The sequence below is a fragment of the Podarcis liolepis genome (genome assembly GCF_965112155.1).
Source record: "Podarcis liolepis genome assembly, chromosome: 6".
Taxonomy (NCBI): Eukaryota; Metazoa; Chordata; class Lepidosauria; order Squamata; family Lacertidae; genus Podarcis; species Podarcis liolepis.
The window spans coordinates 2,039,377-2,058,633 of record NC_139559.1 but is presented as its reverse complement, the minus strand read 5'-3'; the positions used below and the strand labels follow the sequence as shown (position 1 = coordinate 2,058,633).

General features: G+C 48.8%; 1 protein-coding gene across 1 annotated transcript in view; it reads right to left on the bottom strand.

Moving 5' to 3' along the window:
- Positions 1-19,257, bottom strand: part of CTNNBL1 (catenin beta like 1) — an 87,936-nt gene that overhangs the window by 21,738 nt on the left and 46,941 nt on the right. Inside the window, exon 11 of the mRNA XM_083507432.1 lies at positions 17,064-17,245. Within this exon, the coding sequence (XP_083363558.1) occupies positions 17,064-17,245 (182 nt within the window). The remainder of the gene's footprint in view (positions 1-17,063; positions 17,246-19,257) is intronic.

The following is a 19,257-nucleotide window of genomic DNA, read 5'->3' as shown; positions in this document are numbered from 1 at the left end:
TGCAGACACAGAGATGAGAGCAGCTTTTGACAAGGGCATGGAATGCTCCCTTAAAGGAAAAGCTCGCTGCAGCCCGCACTTCACCCCAGGTGTTGGAAATCAAAGCCAGGCCAGCAAGAACGTCTGCCTTCTTTATATTTCGCTATAAAGACAGCAGTGGCAGTGTCTGCCTGATATTTAAGGGGAGGGCATTCCAAAGGCACGAAGTGCCACAGAATTGAAGACCTGGTCCCTATTTCATGGGGAATGAACCTCCTGAAAAGATATCTGCAGAGCACAGTGATCTATAAGGTACACAAGGGGTATGAGACCAGGTATCCTGGTCCCAAGATGTATAGGACTCTGTACACCAACGTTGCTACCTTGAACTTGGCCCAGTAGCTAACTGGAAGCCAGGGCAATTCTTTCCACAGTGGGGTGGCATGTTGGGGGTACCCTACCCCAGTGGGCACTCAAACCACTGCATTTTGCACCGTTTCAAACAATCAGCTACTTTTAAAATGCATTTGCACAATATCAACACTCTCAACAGATGCCTTTGTGAGGTGCTGCAGGAATCACAGAATTGTGAAGTTGGAAGGGACCCCAACGGTCATCTAGTCCAACCCCCTGCAATGCAGGCGCAAAGGTAGTACGGGGTGACTTACAATGCAAAAGAGGCAAAGTCGCCACTCATCGCCTACAGGTGAGGATGATCTCTGGGGCAAGCAAAGTCATGGTGGTCCTAACTGAATTTGAGGCTGTCAAGTGTCCCGCCCTCCGGTGTGGCTGCTCCTTGGGCTTGGCCACAGAACCCTGGCATGCTGACTCTTTTGCAAGATCACAAACAAGGGCCCAGTTCTATAAAAGTGCTGCAAGGCGCACGTGGCTGCAGCAATATATTGATAATGAGCCCGTAGTTTTCAATAAAAGTATCATTACAACTGCAAAGTGCGCATTTCAGCAAGGTTGACAAAGAACCATACAGCACAAAAATTATTATTATAGCAAAGAATGCTTCAAGCAGCTGACAACAGACAGCCTTCCAGATAAGGTCCTGTCTGGAATATCTTCCTCGGATGATAACGCCTTAAAAGCATTTCAAGGCCCTGATTGCGGTTTTCACTACTGGGGTGGACTTCAGGAGTGCTTCTCTCTCTGAAGAAGTTACCAGATTCCAAGAGGATAATGACACTGCAAGACTCAAAAACCATAGGCAGGCATGTGTGTGTGTACACAGACAGAGACTCTTGTGACTGTAAGGAAACACAGCATCCTGGCAACAGCCTAGAATGTGGAGCCGTGCTGGACTGAGAGGGAGCTGGTGTGATGGCAGCCTTGAGACACGTTGCACATTGCCTCTGTGTGCAAAAAAACAAAACAAAACAAAGCCCCCCTCTTGGTTCTCAGAGCATTGTCAACAGCCGTAGATGTGCTAAAGGGATCTTGTTAAGGTATTATGAAGCTGAAGAGACTGAAAATATTTGCACTGTCAATTAACCATGGTGCAGTGTGGGAGGGGAAAGAGCTTCCATGTAAGACTCGCTGAAACAAACAGGGGCTGCAGCAGAGCTCAGCTGTGCTTTCCGCCCCCAGGCTGGCACAGAAGCTCCAGCTGAGGCACAAGAAAGACTGTTTCCAAAGGACCACATGAAACGCAACTGTGGATTTAGGATCTGGCTCCCTGATAAGATCCACCCCTGTCTGAAAACCTGCCAGGGAGTGTTTGGGATTCAGCTGATGCACTTATTTGAAAGAGATCCTTCCATATTTCCCCAAAGGCTCAGGGCAGGCAACACCTCGGAGCGTGTAATAAATGCAGCGTCTGCCCAAAACAGGCTTGTCTCCAGCCCCAAATGCTGGCCCAAATAAGCAATATTTTGCATCTGCTTAGGGAACCATTTCAGGCTGTGCAGGAAAGGAATGTGGAAACTAGGGAGCAGCCGCCAGGAATGCCTTGCTGTGTGACTTTGCAAATTTTGTGTATGGAAGGGAACCCCCTCAATTGTCCGAAGACATCTCGGTGGGATACAGAGAAGGAGGCAGATGCAGAGAAGGGGTCTGACTCGCTGATGGACCAGTGAGCTCTTCAGCCTAGCTTGGAAATGTGCATTTGAGAAAGCCTGTCGGCAACTCCAACATGGTGCCAACTCCCAGAGCACAAACCGTTCACCCGTGGATCTGACTCCCACACCTGCGAAGACAGAAGACACACCCAAGATCCGTGGGGTGAAAGAAGCGGATATTGAGGCATTCCACCACAGCTTGCTTGCTGAGAAATGTATTTGTTACATTTATATCCTGCCTTTCCATGCTTTCTCACTTCCTGGAATAAATAGAGCCTTCTGGATCAGGCCAGAGGCCCACCCAGTCCAGCATCCTGTTCTCACAGTAGCCGCCCAGACGCCCATTATGGGAAACCCATAACCAGGATCCAAGCACAAGAGCAACTCTCCCCCTCCTGTGGTTTTCAGGAACTGGGATTCAGAAGCTCGGAGACAGCAACTCTGGAGGGCCGAGTAGAGCCATCCTGGCTAGGAGCCACCAATAGTCCTCTCTTCCATGAATTTGTTTAATCCCCTTTTAAAGCAGTCTAGGTTGATTGGCACCACTGCCTCCTGTGGCAGCGAGTTCCACAGTCTAACTTTGTGATGCATGAAAAACTAGCACAGAATGGCTTTGTTTATGCCCAGCTGCTGGCTTGTTATGGGCGCTGCTCAGACCCAGAACAATTCCATAGCCTGCAATCTTGTGCTGGCTGCTTGGAGGGGCACCCAAGCCTCTTCCGAGGTGGTGATTTTATTATTCTGATCACACAGCCGCCTCCATTTTCCGCCTCCTGCCAGGGCTCAGTAACAGCAATGAGGTCACAGTTTGCCTCCTACTTGAGCGTTTCCAAGTCTTCACTTTTATATTACCCCGAGTCTGAGTATGCAGGCAATTAACAAATTCATTTTCTTCAAGCTACTTGACACTTTGATTCATTACTTTCGTGATGCTGCAAGTGAGATGCATGTTTTGGTGGCGAGGCGATTTACACATTTGACGCTGGATGTCAGCTTAGCTTGTCACAGGGAAAGTTAAACAGGCAGCTGATTGAAGCTCAGAAGCACCGCAGCTCTGGGGCCCAAGGACATCTGGCACGGCCGGGCTCTGAAGCTAGCTGAGAAAGGAGGATTCAGGAGCAGGACCGCTTTGTGACACCAATTATCCTGGGACAAATCCCTCCACACGCAGAGAACCAATGAATTGTAGAGCTGGAAGGGACCACAAGGGCCATCTAGTCCACCCGCCCTGGCAAGACAGGCATTACAACCAACAAATCCATGACATCTAGCCACCCAACCTGTTTAAAAACCTCCAAGGAAGGAGAGTCCACCATCTTCTAAGGTGGTCCATTCCACTTTCAAATAGCTCCTACTGTGAGAAAGAGCATCCTATTGTTTAATTGGAATTTCCTTTATTGTCCTCTGGAGCAGCAGAAAACAAGTCTGCTCGCTCTTCCAGGGGACAGCCCTTCAGATATTTGAAGATGGCTATCACCTCTCAGTCTTCTTTTCTCCAGGTTAAACATACCTAATTCCCTCAACGTTTTCTCATAAGGCTTGGTTTCCAGGCCCTTGATCATCTTGCTTGTCCTCCTCTGCACATAGTTCCAGCTTGTCAACATCCTTCTAAAATTGTAGTACCCAGAACTGGAGGCATATCGACTTGGAATGTGTTTCCACGTCCCCCAAGCATATCCGTGCATGAAGTGAGATGAAAAGCGATCCATGGCCACTGGAAAGCTCAAAAAGGGTTTTTTTCACTAGCTCCTCTTTCATCTGTTTTACAGATACCACACAAAGAGCTCTACGAATGGCCCAGGTGGGTGCCTGAAATATCTTTTTGCATGCACTGGAGTGCTTGTCAACTCTTCATTTTACCTGTGATTGCAAATTCTGAGTGAACCAGCCTTCAAACCCCACCACCTGTGAGAATGAAAGTGCTGTTTCATAGAACTGTAGAGTTGGAAGGGACGCCGAGGTTCATGTAGTCCAATCCCCTGCAACGCAGGAATCTCAACTAGGTGGCCATCCAACCTCTGCTGAAAAAAACCTCCAAGAAAAGAGAGTCTCATCCCCATCAAGAGCCAAAGGCTTCCTCTTGACAGGCGATGGAAGTCACTTGCTCCAAGAAGGAGGCCTCAACTCGGGATGGGGCTGCCTCTTGCCACATGCACGACTCTGAACATTCTTGTGTATCTGTTGCCGATCCACAAATCTCAGGTGCAACCATACCTCCACATGTGGTGGGAGTGCCCCAAAAACCAACTATTCTGGACAACAGCCATACAAGAAATATGTAAAATAACTAAGCAAGTATTAGACACCACCCCAGAATTGGCCCTACTAAACATCTTCCAAGACAACAATGCCAATTTACACCACAAAGAACTCATAACCCACCTACTTTCAGCAGCCAGAAACACCATAACCAGACACTGGAGAGACCTGTCAGGAGTAAGCATGGACCAATGGTACCAAATAGTATGGGAAACAGCCTTACTAGAAAAATTAACCAATAAACTGAAACTGACACGGGGGCAAATAGAAAAAGACGCCTTTACCCCGGTATGGCTCCCCTTTATCACATACACAGCCCAACAAGACAATGACAATAACCCACCAACAGAATACAAATCAATATGAATAACCTGATCCAAAACACCCACCCACCCCACTCACACACGAAAACAAAGATCACCACAGCCAATCACAAACAACCACACCATAGGCCAACCCCAACCTCTCTCAACACCAAAGAAACACAAATGAACAGCCGAGAACCTGCACGAGCAACGCTGACATGGAACCCTACATACATTAAGCAAATTAGAAACATTGCCACCCGACCCCACCCCACCCCTCTTCCCCCCTCCACCCTCCCAATGTCTCAACAAATGAAACTGATTTGTAAAAATGTTACATGGAAAAAATACGAGAGACATTACAAATACTTCTGTAAAACAAGAAAATCTTTAATAAAATTTAAAAAGAAAAAAAAATCTCAGGTGCAACTATTTCCTCAGAGCCACAAGATGTAGGCGGGAGTTCACGCAAGATGCCGGGCCTAAGATCTGAGCACAGGTGTGCTCTTTGCAGGAGCAGACATCTCCCATCAATGGGAAAGGGAAGGAGCAAGAGCCTCGGCTCCCAGCATCAGCCTTGGCTCTTAGCACCAACAAAGGGCTCTCTCTCTCTCTCTCTCTCTCTCTCTCTCTCTCTCTCTCTCTCCAAGCAGCTGACCATCGAAGGCATGAAGACATCTCCAGCCTGTATACAAAATACAGTGCATCACTTGGCTTCAGGAGAGCCTCCCGCAGCCACTGGTTTGTCAAGCATTTTTCTAGTCCCCGCTGGAAGAGAGAAGAGTTTCAGATGCTGAAGAAGCTGGCTTTGGTTGGCCCTCTGGGCACAGTTTGCCTCTCCCACCGCTGAGGAGGAAGTGCCCACTAATGCCTCCAGGGGGCACGCTTCCTTTCAGAGGCCAGCTGTGCCCTGTGCCAATGGAGCCAAGAGCAAGGGCCGCTACCCTCAGCCACAAAACTTCTGCTGAGCTGTCTGGATTAGCTGCCTGCCTGGGAAAGGTCACTCCCTCCAAGCGCGGCGCCGCAATGCACATTGTGCGCGGCGCTCCGTCGGCTCCTGGGAGGCTTGCCTGGCTTATGCTTCTAAAGGGATCATAATCCTTAATCAAGAAGATTACAACAAGCAGCTAATCCCAAAACAAACAGCCCCAGCGCCGGGCAGAATTAAACTTTTTGGTCGACGCTAATTTCAGTCATTAATGTGACATCACTGGAAGCAATTCCCTGTGCGGCCCCCTCCTCCCTCTGGGCAACGTGTTGTGGGGGGTGGCTAACGGGTTTCATTAACGCTAAAGGCTGCTTTTAATGTATGATACAGGGCAAACCTGGATTTGCTGCTGTGCCAGTAGATCTTGCCTCCCAGGTGAGCATACCTGTATCATGTGATACAGGCTGCAGAGAGCCGCAACAGAGGCTCTCTGATTGTGATGGGCACTTCAAAAGTATATGAAGCCAAGAGATGTGTTCGCCACTAAATGATCACATCGAGCTGAGGCTACTGGTTGGGTTTCTGTTCTCGCGGCAGCGTCTGTTTCGCCTTGGTGTGATTTTCCTCCTCCTCTTCCTCCCTCTTGAGAGCCAGTGTGGTGTGGTGGTTAAGAGCGGTGGACTTGTAATCTGGTGAACCGGGTTCGCTTCCCCACTCCTCCACATGCAGCTGCTGGGTGACTTTGGGCCAGTCACATTTCTCTGAAGTCTCTCAGCCCCACTCACCTCACAGAGTGTTTGTTGTGGGGGAGGAAGGGAAAGGAGAATGTTAGCTGCTTTGAGACTCTTTTGGGTAGTGATAAAGCGGGATATCAAATCCAAACTCCTCCTCCTCCTCCTCTTCTTCTTCTCCTCCTCTTGGCCCAGCTTGCCTTGGCTGCCCATGTGTGATTTTGTCAACAAGTGACTGTGCTCAGGGCAGGTGGCGTTGCCAGAAAAATCACCCAAAGCAGTGGCACCGACTGGGTTGAATGGCAGTGAGAGCCTCACCTGAGGCAGAGGAAGTGGAGGAAAATGGCGCTAAGAAGAGCACCTGAAACAGGGCAAGGCGTGTTTCGCACTGAGGGCAAGGTCAGTAGAGATCAGAAGCAGTTTGCAACCGCCTTGGCAAAGAACACAAAAATGAGGCTGACAGTTTAGGGTCATAGCCTAGGTCTACACTTACTGGAAGGCGCAAGTACAAACGCAGTGTTTTAGAGCAACCTGTTTTGGGGAGACCACTAGACGAAATAGTAACTTTAGCCGACATCTGCAATCTGCCCACCCCTGTGAAAACATTTGCTAGATTGTCCACTGCTTGCAGCATCTTCTCATCTAGAAAGGACAGCATTTCCAGGGAAATGAAGGTATTTCAGGCCTGCTAAAACCATGACCCAGCCTCTCTTGACCAAAGTTTGATTTGACCCATAGCTCACCTGCACCCGGTAGGCAGATTCCCCCTGCTGCCCTCAACTGAGCAAAGTTAACAGAGTCAAGCACATTTTCTGCCAACATGAATGTTGTCACGACACAAGGAGACAGTGGAAGGCATCTTTGGTTCTCCTCGATGTGTTTCCAGATACATGACTACCCTCAAAACTATACGGCAGTCTCTACAGGGGCAGGCAAAGGGAAAAAGCAGCTCTCCCTTTTTGACATTTGAAAAGGCTCGGGCAGCTGCAGCTCCAAGCCACTTCGTTATCAAGATTTTAGTGCCACCTGCGGACCTCATGAATAGCAATTAAATTCTAGATTTTGTCGGCTGCCAATCTTTGCTGCCCTCCATAACCTCGGAGGTTCTGGGTACAGAAATCCAGCTCATCGGGAGTGCAAAAGGTGGCAGGATTCATGAGGCTTTGTTGCAATCTTCAAACACTCCCAAGTTCACCTCGATTAAATTTATACTCCCTATCTCTGCCGCACAGCCAGGAGATTAGGGCGCATGCTGCGGCCTCCGGGCTGAGGCAGCAAAGGCAAGCAAATAATCTCTCCTATCAAAAGAAGTTTTGTTTGTACATACAAGATCAGAAGGGGGCATAAACAACAGGCAGGCTCTCCAAGCTGCAGCGTTATCGCAGGAGCAGATAAGAGCAATAATTAAAAATTTATAGGAGGAAAAATTGGCTGCTTTCTCTGGATGGAGCAGGTGGGGGGTCCTAGCAGAGATCCTTCCCATGCCGGTGTGCTCACTTGTAACCCGGAGGCTGGAAAAGAGGCAGTCGAGTCGGTTCTGGGTGTCAAAAGACCTAGCTCAGACCTCCTGAATCAGAGAACAAGGGACCCCAAGGGTCATCTAGCCCAACCCCCTGCAATGCAGGAATCTCAACTAGGTCATAATAGATGCGGAGAAGGCCTTCGATAACGTATCGTGGAATTATTTTGAAAAAATCTATAGAAGAAACAGGACTTGGTGAAAACCTTGAACACTTTTGGCCTATCCCAGAATGGCCTGAGGGGACTAGGAGCCTGGAGGTGTCAGTCATCCCCTTTCTTCACAAAACCTCTCCAGAAGAACTTGCAAAGAACATGCAAAGAGCATCTGCTGGATCAGGCCAATGGCTCTCCTAGGCCAGGATCCTGTTCTCACAGTGGCCAACCAGATGCCTATATGGGAAACCCTCAAGTAGGGTTTTAGCATCACTGCCTCTGACAGTGGAGTCACAGCATAGCCATTGTAGCTAGGAGACATTGACAGCCCTCTCCTGCAAGAATTTGTCTAATCCTCTTTAAAAGCCTTCTAGGTTGGTGGCCCTCACTGCTTTCTGTGGGAGGGAGTTCCACAGTTTTAACTATGCACTGCTACTTACAGAAAAGTATTTCTCATTAAAGTATTAAAAATCTAAGTGGTATGGTGGCAAATAGGAGAATAAAAGAGTTCCGCAGAAATTGTTCCATTGTGAGGCATTGATACCGCACCATAAACTTCCCAGAGATAAATAGCTTTAAAATTTCTCCCCTGTAATATACTTTAATGAGGGCCCATGGAATTCCGTAACAAAAGGAAAGCTGCCCAAGCCACCTTGATGAAATAATACATGCCGGCAGTAGGGGGAAGAGCTTTGGCTAAGAGGATCAATGTTATTCTACACATAATCCGACATGAAGTGCAGGAGGGCTCAGTTGCGTTCCATCTTGTCGAGTGTGATGCCAGGGTGGGCACCCCTTGTGGGAGCTCCAGGATAAGGAGGAAAAGGCACTGCCACCCCGCCTTCCAAGTGGGGCTCCTCTCTGCCCATGGAGACATCTGCCGTGGGAGCTGTATTGCCTTCATAAAACTCCGGGCAGGTGAAAAAGACGCCCCGTCCCTTAAGGGCAACGCCATCTCTCTGCCCTTGGGCTGTCACAGAATGGTAGGGTTGTTGGGGGCTCCAGGGCTCATCTGTGGAGCAAGAGTGTCTTCTGTTGCTCCACAGGGTGGGATCTGGACCAATGGCTTCAAGTTACAAAAAAAGGAGATTCCAATTAAACATCAAGAAAAGCTTTCTGACAGTAAGAGCCTTTGACTGTGGAACGGAGAAGTTGGCAAGCTCTTCTTCATATGGGTTTTTTTAAACAGAGGTCGGGTGGCCATCTGTCACAGAGTCTTTTGCGGTGGTTCCTGTGTTTCAGGGGGTTGGACTAGATGACCCTTGGGGTTCCTTCCAGCTCTACAGTTCTATTACCTTGACAGGCAAACCATGTTTGGATTTGATCCACCTGCTGGACAGGTGTGCTCCTCTGTGCACATTGGATCTGACTCAGAGAAAGAACCAAGGGGTCATCACAGGAACAGCTAATTATCTGCAGCAACAGCCAGGAAAGCGCCCCCTTGTGAGCCACTGCCAGCAGACCTGCTTTTGTAAGACATCGTCCTCCGCTTAGCGCTTAAGGTGCCCCCTCCCTTCTGGGGAAATTTGCCCTGGGAGCGTGTGCGTCACAAGCAGATGCAACCAACACATTTTTCACTGGCAAAGCGTTTCAGGAAGGTTGTCATCTCAGCTGGCGTAATTAGACTTCTGAGTTAATGGGCCATAAAGGCGGACAAGGAGACGCGTGCCACACGCAGGGCTTGCAAAACGTCTGGCTGGCTGCCGCTTCGGCCCAAGGACGTGTCCTCCTTCCCGCCCCAGGCAAGCCCCACCCAGGTATCCGCTGTAGGCACCAACTGCCAGGAAGGTCTCCTGCACAAGGGAAGGGCAGGCAAAGAGGTGGGGGGATGGCGCTGAAGCATTTCCTCCTAGGACAGGGGTCTGCAACCCGCGGCTCCAGAGCCGCATGTGGCTCTTTTACACCTTTGCCATGGCTCCGGGGCGGATACTAGCGAAGGGAGGAGGCGCATTGTGTGCCCCGACACTCCCCACTGTGGCGGGCGCTGTACTGGCTGTGACGTCGCATGGGGGCGGTGCGTGCGTTAGTCACGCACCGTCCTGACGTCACCTTCCCGCCCGCTGTCAGATCGCGGCTCCGGAGATATATTTGTTTTAAATGTCGCAATGGTTTTGCGGCTCCCAGTTTTTTTTTCTTCGGAAACAGGTCCAAGTGGCTCTTTTTGTCTTAAAGGTTGCAGACCCCTGTCCTAGGATAAGAATGTGGAGTGCAAAGATCAAGAATTTTGCAAGGGAGGAGCCACAGCCTAGTGACAGAGCTTTGCATGCAGGAGGTTCCAGGTTCGTTCCCAGGCAGTGTCTGCAGTTAAAAAGATTGGATGATGACAGGTGATGGGAAAGAGAGGCAGAGAGACCACCGGCAAGAGCCGCTGCTGCTGGCCAGAGTAGACAAGGCAGGAATGGATGGATGGAGAAATAGTCTGACCTGCAACACGGCAGCTACCGGTTCTCCTAAGCAGAGATAAGAAGTGTCTGTTTCAGGATCTCAAGACCACTGACAGAAGAAGTTCCAAGTTTGCTTCTGCATTAGCCTTTCATGAGGATGTGCCTTTAGACCTCAAGGCTACTGCATAATCGGATGTTTGCAACCTCACATCTCTGCAAAGGGAGGCTATTGTTTTTCATTTGGGGGAAAGAGACGCTCATGAGAGGTGATAATCACCTCCCTAGGCCCAGAAAACAATGGAGGTGAAGCTGAAGAAGCTACTCCAGGAACCGGACGATTCTTCCCGTCTATTCCTCTCCTGCCTTTTCTAAATGGAAGTGGTTCTACATGGTCTTGTTCAGTCCTGGCTGAATTGGATCCTTTCAGCTGGAGGGGCCAGGAACTGCAACTAGCTCTCTCCACACGTACACACAAACACCCAATGGAGTCTACCCACTGTGTTTTGTAGCCCTTCTCCCAAGGACATGAACTTTCGAAGTTCAATATTCTGTACAGACCCAAATGCAAACCCCAAAGCACTAACCCACACAGAAAGAACACCGTGAACTGCCCCCAACAGACACATTTCTACACTCAAATTATGTATTGCCTTGACACCCCACCTTTCCACCCTAGCTCAACATGGCACACAGCGGTTCCCCTCTTTACTTAATCCCCACAACAATCCTGCGAGGTAGGTTATGCTGATCGGCAGTGACTGGTCCAAGGCACCCCAGTGGGTGAGTGGGGATTTGAACCTCAGTCTCCCAGATGCTGATTTTAATGTACAGATGTTAATGTCATGCTTGCATAGCAACACAGAAATATATATATATAAACAAGGGCGACAAAACTCAACTCTAGGGTAGCAACATTTTGAACCAAGCTATAGGGAAACCGACAGACTCTGATCTCCGTGCTGCACTTATTACCTCAGAAACAAACACAAACACTGCTAATAAGAAAGTAAAGCTAGTTCCAGACTTCAGTTCCCAGTGGCGCTATTTTTATGAAGTTTGCAGCAGCAAATATTACAGTTTCCAAGAGCCTAATGGAAATCACCATGGTTGATGATGACTTTGTGAAATCCCACCAGGGTATAGAATTGCAACTGCTTCTCTCTCTCTCTCTCTCTCTCTTTTACACGCACACTGTTCTCCATTAGTGCATCACTCTCTGCAAGTGTTCAATCCCAGAACTGCTGCCCTTCTTCCACCGACCTTGCACAATCCATTTCTTTCCACTATGGGCTCTTCGACCTGCTTCCAATCCAACTCATGCAGGCAACAGTTGGTGCACTGAAAAAGTCTGGAGCTGGTGGGCCACCTTCAATAATTGGCCGCTCTTTCCCTCCAGTGCTTGGGCTCAGCCGGACACTGAACCTGAACAAGACTCAAGGTGCATCGCTGCTATCCAAGGCAAGCTTGAGGAAATGCTCTTTGAGACACAAGCTCTTCTGCTACGGTCTGGCATTTCAGGTACTTCCCAAACTCCAAATCCCGGCCCTTGAGAAAGCGAGACCCGAACCTGAGCAGAAGGTTAAAAAGGAGGGAAAGAACCAGAAGCCATCTCTGAAGCAAAGTCAGATGCAGAAAGCAGTAGAAAGGAGAGGCAGAGTTTGGGAAAGGTTCAGAAAAGAGAAACCAAAATGATCAAGGGGATGGAGAAAGGCTGAGACGTTTGTGACTTTTCAGTTTAGAGGAAAGGTGACATTATTGCACAGCATGGAGAAATGGGATAGGGAAAATATTTTCTCTCCCTCTCCTAACTCGTGGGCATCCAATGAAGCTGAATGTTGGAAGATTCAGGACTGAGAAATGAAGGTCCTTCTTCACACATTGCATAGATAAAACTACAGATGGCTTTAAAAGAGGATGAGACAAGTTCACAGAGGAGGAGAGGGCTATGGGTGGCTCCTAACCCTGATGGCTCTGCTCTGCCTCCCCAGCTGGAGCCAGCAATGCTTCTGAATCCTAGTTGCTGGAAACCACAAGAGGTTCTTGCTTGCTGGTTTCCCATTGAGGCATCTGGTCAGCCACTGTGAGAACAAGATGCTGGACTAGATGGACCATTGGCTTGAGTCAGGAGGCACTTCTTACGTTCTTGCTCCACGTTGAAATGTATTTGAAGGAAGTATGCAAGGGCCAGAGGTCGATGGCTGAAGGTCTTGCCTTATTGTCTTCAGTCCACAACCTCAAGCATCTGCAGTAAGCAGGGATAGCCAAGCCCCTCTGAGCCTGAGATCCTGGAGAGCTGCTGGTGGTGAGAACAGACACTAATAGGCTTAGATGGACTAAGGGCCTGGCCTGGTCAACATCCCTTGCACGGCTCAAACTACGCACCAAGAAAAGCCAGCTTTCTGTAACCTGCAGAAAGCACATGCCTTGAAGCAAATGCAGGCGTATATTTTTTGTTCGTTTGAAAGAATAGTTTCTGCTTCTTACTGGTCCAAGGGTAGGGGGAATAGCTCTGAGCAACATGGAAGAGACATCCCTCCCCCCGCTGATGCCAGATCTTGCTGCTCAGCTGACCTACCTCATTTCTTCTTTTTTCCTTTCCTCACCTGCCCCCTCTTCCCCATCACGCTCTGATTTCTGCAAGGTATTCTCTGCCTGCACTTTGCCGCAGCTCCTGGGAACAGGCTTTCAAAAACATCAAGCGGCTGTTCTGAAGCAGAGTTTTCTTTCGGGTGCCGATTTCTGGGTCCACTTTCAAATTCTGCATTTTGCAGAATCACACCACGCAGGTCCCTAAGCGTGGAGGGTGTGGGCACAGGGGCTGGATGAATACTGGGCCCGTGGAGGGGTGGGGAGAGGTGCTTAGAGCCGGCAGGGATGCTGGAGGAATTTTGAAGCGAAGTAGATCCAAGCTCAGTGGTGAGATTTTGTAAACACCACCAAAAACCATCAAGACACACATTTTAATCCTTGTTTAACACAAAGTGCCTGTTAGTGAACGGCTTAATGCCATTCTTTAATTTAAATGGCATTGAGTGTTTAAGGCTTTATAGTCTGGCAGGAAAAAAAATCCTCTTTGGAGATTTCTGGCTCAGAAGGGTAGGTGGCATGCACACATGTATACGCACAAACACGTGCCTAGCACATGGAGGATTTTGCACCTCTCAGGGTCCAGCTAGGTGTTGCACGCAGGTACTATCCCAAAGGCTCTGATTAAGCAGGAAAAGCTGACTCCGAAGAGGAACAGCGATAAGGAGCGATGCCAGATTCAAGATGCCCACGTTGGGGTTTAAAGCCATAAACATCTCAGGCTCCAAATACCTGAAAGACCAGAGCACCCTCCCCACGTCATATAAATTCCTGGCGGATGCTGAGGATGACCTCTTTACAATGGCCTCCGACAGCCAAGGATTTGTGTTTTTAGGAGCCAGCCTATTCTTGTGATTGTAATTAGTTTTGAACTGTTTTTAATACAGCATTTTAAGAAAACTGCTGCTATCTGCTCTAGGGACTTAGAGTGAAGGGCAGGTGAGATATCTTCATAATAATGGCCTTACAAGCAGGCGGTGTTGCTAGCTGATTTTATAGACACAGAATCCTATCGAGCTGCCATTCATTCATCAAGGACCACCAACGCAGACCAATTCCTTTCCAAGACTAAGGCTTCAACAATAAGAGCAAGTACTGACTCTGAGTACCCTTTACCATATCTGAACCATGTCTTTTCTCAGTAACCACCTGTTTACCAACTTTTCAGACAAGGGTGGTGCCAAAAGCACAGTTTGAGCATGACTCAGGGTGACTTAAGATCTTAAATTCTGTACGAGAAGAACAGAAAGACGACATAGGAGGAAGGAGGCAATGAAGAGGGAAAAGGTGCTGCATTCTGTTCTTTAGTAATGTCCTCTGAAATTTGGGTGTTTCCTGACACCCATGAGGTCAGCAATGAACATCTACTAGGCGCAATGAGACTGAGGTTCATTATAGCATGCAACCCAGCAGGAATCCCTGGGTAAACCAGGACATCTGCCTTTGCAAGCAAATACCGTCAAGAATGCAAAAGGAAGGTTCTGGTGGATCTTTGGGAGTGGCATGAGATCTTGCATGCAAGAATCCTGCAGCTGGTCTTTTGAAGATGCTGTCTGGGAGGGTATGGGGGTCTGTGAGGGAGGGAGATTTTGTGGGCTGCGCTGTACAGTAATTCTGACGAGGACAGATGAGAGCAGACCAAAGCGGTTAAGTTGATGGACACGCCAAGGGACAAACTGAGCCCAGAGGTCTCTAATCAGCACGGAGGGCTCTCTGAGTGACATCTGCTGGAGGCAGGAGAACATTGGGCTTGATGGCCAGCTGGTTTGAGCTTGTAAATATGCTTGTACTGTAGCACAATTAGCCTTCCTTTTCATGCCCCCCCCCCCGATTTCACTAGGGCCGTTCTATTCCCTGTTACAGTATACAAGGGGGTCACATCTGAGCACTGGAGAGAAACCAGGTCAACCGGGGTTAACAGCTCCAGAGAATTCAGAGTTTTGCCTTCCCAAAATGGGCATTATTCTGATAGATTGCTCTTTCTTAACCACTAAGCTGGGCTGACCCCCAAACATCCAGTGTTAGTTGTATACAGTGGTACCTCTGGTTACAAACTCAATTCGTTCCGGAGGTCCGTTCTTAACCCAAAACTGTTCTTAACATGAGGTGCGCTTATGCTAATAATGGGGCCTCCTGCTGCTGCCACCGCGCAACTTCCACTCGCATCCCAGGGCAAAGTTCACAACCAGGAGCATCTACTTCCGGGTTAGCGGAGCTCGTTACCCGAAACGTTTGTAAGGAGGACGGTACGTAACCCGAGGTTCCGCTGTAACTTTTAAAGACAAAAATAGTTTGTGGACACTACAGGATCGCATACAAAGCAGGGGGCAAGCTCTGCATCCATTGCTTACATCAACTGAGTTGAAGATGGTCCAGCTGTAAATATAGGGCCCAGGGGAAAACAAGGGCCCAGCAGTGGCTCGTGTGGGGCACAGGATTCAGATTCAGAAACGGCTAGACCTAGAGACACTCTCAAGCCATCTATGCCTACAGCCCTGCCGGGTTGTCTGAGCACAAGGAGAAATCTAGCGTGGCTTGGGAAGGATGTGAAACTGCTGCACCACACACAAACACACACGTACACAGACACACACTCCTTCATCAGTATAGTGGCCAGCCAAGCTCTAGGGAGGCCGGTTAAACATCTCTATTAACTGGAATTGCTACAATCTCAACAACTCACCTGCCCAGCGATGCAAAACAAAGAAAACTGAACCCACTTTAAAAAAAAAATTCCACTATTTTAAGTCTATCAAGTCCACTCCTGGATTCTGTGAATCCTGCCCTGCTTACTTCCTGGGAACCTTAAGAGACAGGCAGGGCCTGGGAAACAAAACTAACCCATTCTCCCCTGTAACAACTTTCACCCATTGGACGCCCTCGTTCACCAACCAGGGTGGTGAACTGCATGCTGGGTGCAAGGAAAGCTGTACCCCTGCCAAGCCTCCCGTGGATCTATCCCACCCCATCTCAGAAGGAAGTGAAAATTCCACTTTGCCACACAGAATTGGCTGCCTCTGTGTGGCAAGCAGGCCTCCCTCCCCTTCCTACCTCAAAAGCTACCATCCATGATGGCAGCTTTCCAAACCCTCCTGGTGCTCTGCCTGGAGTCCTCTCTGCACCCGTTCCCAGCGGAGAATCCAGGGCGCAGAAGCTCAACTGGGCAGCTATTACAAGCCCTGTGAAAACGTGTCTTGCCAACCCATTGCCTTCATTAATATAACGTTATTGCGTTCCTAATGCTGGTGCTCTAAAGCAAATGTTCTGTTACCAGCTCACCCACTGGCACTTTTTCAGCAGGGAAACAGCTGCTCGCTGAACCAGTCACACACACCCGCCGCCCCTCGCCCTCAAGTGCAATCTTGTCAACAGCGCAGCACAGGCTTCTGCCCTCTCCTTTTCCAGCAGGCAGAAAAAACACACGTCTCTCAGCTTATGTTTTGCTCTGGAGAAGTAAGGAGGGTGGGGAAAAGACACCCCATCTCTCCATTTGGAATGTGCATTCCAGTGCGGTTTTCGCGGCACTCGTTTTTTCAATGCAACAAACAATACTGTCTACCTGGTTTGTGTGTGTGTTTAATAGATAATCCTCACTAGCCAGTGGTGAGTCATTTTCATTCGCCACTGCCTGCCACAGGAGGGTCGGCCTTTCCTGCCAGCGTCTCCACCCCCTGGCAGTAGCGGCAGCGACAGCGCCGAGACCAGCGGCAGATCAGGTTGGTGGGGCTTCTGGATCTCCTCCAGGGAGCGGGCGGCCGGGTGGTGGAAGGAAACCAAGAAAGGGGTGGAGGGGGAACACAGGAGAGTCACAAGCAGTTTGTGCCTGCGACGCCTGATGTTCACGTCACACTTCAGTGCGCGGAGCCAGGAAAAAACACGGCTTTGGAGGTGACATTTGCAGTTGGCTCATTACTCTTTTCAAAAGAGCCTGGCATCAAAGAGACAGCTTCAAACGGCAGGCTCACATGCACATATGCAGGAGCTAATTAACCGCCATGCTGGTAGCAGCCAGAGAGGTGGAGACGCTGGCAAGCGACTCAGCCTTACAAGCGCTTCCTGGCTGTGCAAGTCTATTGAGGCTGCACTACAAACTATGAGGCTGGCGAAGGGTTCGTGGTCAGCAAGGCAGCCTGTGTGGGATTAAATCCTACCTTCGTGCTCCTTCTCGGAGGTCCCAACCTTCTTTATTTTCTTGGGGGACTTCATGAAGAGCGGAAAGATGGTCCGAAGGCCGAGGATGTCAACAAACTTGTGGCAGTTGTCTGCTCCCTCGGGCCCAATCATGGCGTGGTCCAAAACCTTCAGGGCACTGCTCCGGGAGATTTTCTTCTCTCTGTAGAAGCAGAAGGACTTTTGTCAGTGAACTGGGCAATGCACTTTGCCACAAGGTACAGAAGGTTTTCCTCCGCCAGTAGGATGAGGCTGCACACAATGAACAAGCAACAAAGCTCAGTCTTAGTCCGCAGAAGAGAGAGGATCGGAGCACTCTCTACTTTGGGTTGGCCACTGAGACACAGTGAACTTCTCTGCCTCCTTTCCTCTTGCACCAACTGCAAAAGGGCACACTTGCTCTTTTAGGTCCACCGCATAAGTAAGCACCAATGAATGAGAAACTTGCTTGCACCTCAGTAGGCAAGAAACCAATCCAGTTAAAAGCCTTTCACACAGTTAGAATCAGAAATCTGCAAGTCGGAAGGGAGCCCCAAGATCAATCAAGTTCTTTTTTGGGGGGTAAATAATTTTATTGGTTTTTTTCAAGTTAATTTCCACAATTAACCACAAAAAACAAAAACAAAAATGCCCCCATACCCAAAAACATTTCAAAACCTTATATTTGATGTTCTTTAGACCTCATGACTTCTCTCCATTCTCTCTTCTGGTTCCTTATATTAACAAAATTCTGCATTTTCATACACATACTTCATCAGTTCTTCTTCTGATTCTAACAAAATTCTTCTGCATTTCCTAACGCATACAGTGGTACCTCAGGTTAAGTACTTAATTCGTTCTGGAGATCCATTCTTAACCTGAAACTGTTCTTAACCTGAAGCACCTCTTTAGCTAATGGGGCCTCCTGCTGCCACCACGCCGCCGGAGCACGATTTCTGTTCTCATCCTGAAGCAAAGTTCTTAACCCGAGGTATTATTTCTGGGTTAGCGGAGTCTGTAACCTGAAACGTATGTAACCTGAAACGTATGTAACCCAAGGTACCACTGTACTTGGTCAATTCTTCTTCTTCTAATTTTATCCAAATTTTGCTGATTGCAAGTGTGTAATCTGAGCCTGCCAGTGTATCAATTAATTTATTTTGCACATATATAATAACTGTTTCCCAATCTTTTTCCTAACTTTGGCATATTTAAATTTCACTGGAAGGCGACTATCAGTTAAGTCTAATTTAAAATCCTGCTCACCTTCCTCACAGTCTCCTCTTAGTCTCAGAGGCTGTAATTTCTGCCTCATTTCAGCCACCAAGGCATTCCCAAATATTTCCTGCCCACCCCCCATGACATCCATATATGCCCTTAGTGTCTCCGGGTATTTCTTCATATCAATCACAATTTCCAATTTTCTAAAAAAGTTCCTCCAGCCCTTGCATCAAGACCTCCACCGCTTCTGTTTCCTTTGTCACTGGTTCTATCTTAATAATCAGTTTTGTCACCATTTCGGTATTTTTGTCCAAGAGCAAGCAAGTTCAACCCCCTGTAATGCAGGAATCACAGCTGAAGAATCCCTGACAGATGGCCACCCAACCTCTGTTTAAAAACACTACTGATCATCATTTGGCACTTTCAATTTGGAGGATGGATGGCGGCTAACAGATTGAGGTTGAATCCTGACAAGACAGAAGTACTGTTTTGGGGGGACAGGAGGCGGGCAGGTGTGGGGGACTCCCTGGTCCTGAATGGGGTAACTGTGCCCCTGAAGGACCAGGTGCGCAGCCTGGGAGTCATTTTGGACTCACAGCTGTCCATGGAGGCGCAGGTCAATTCTGTATCCAGGGCGGCTGTCTACCAGCTCCATCTGGTACGCAGGATGAGACCCTACCTGCCCCAGACGGTCTTGCCAGAGTGTTGCATGCTCTGGTTATCTGCCACTTGGACTACTGCCATGCACTCTATGTGGGGCTACCTTTGAAGGTGACCTGGAAACTACAACTAATCCAGAATGCGGCAGCTAGACTGGCAACTGGGAGCAGCCACCGAGACCATGTAACACCGGTCTTGAAAGACCTACACTGTCTCCCAGTATGCTTCTGAGCACAATTCAAAGTGTTGGTGCTGACCTTTAAAGCCCTAAACAGTCTCGGTCCAGTATACCTGAAGGAGCGTCTCCACCTCCAT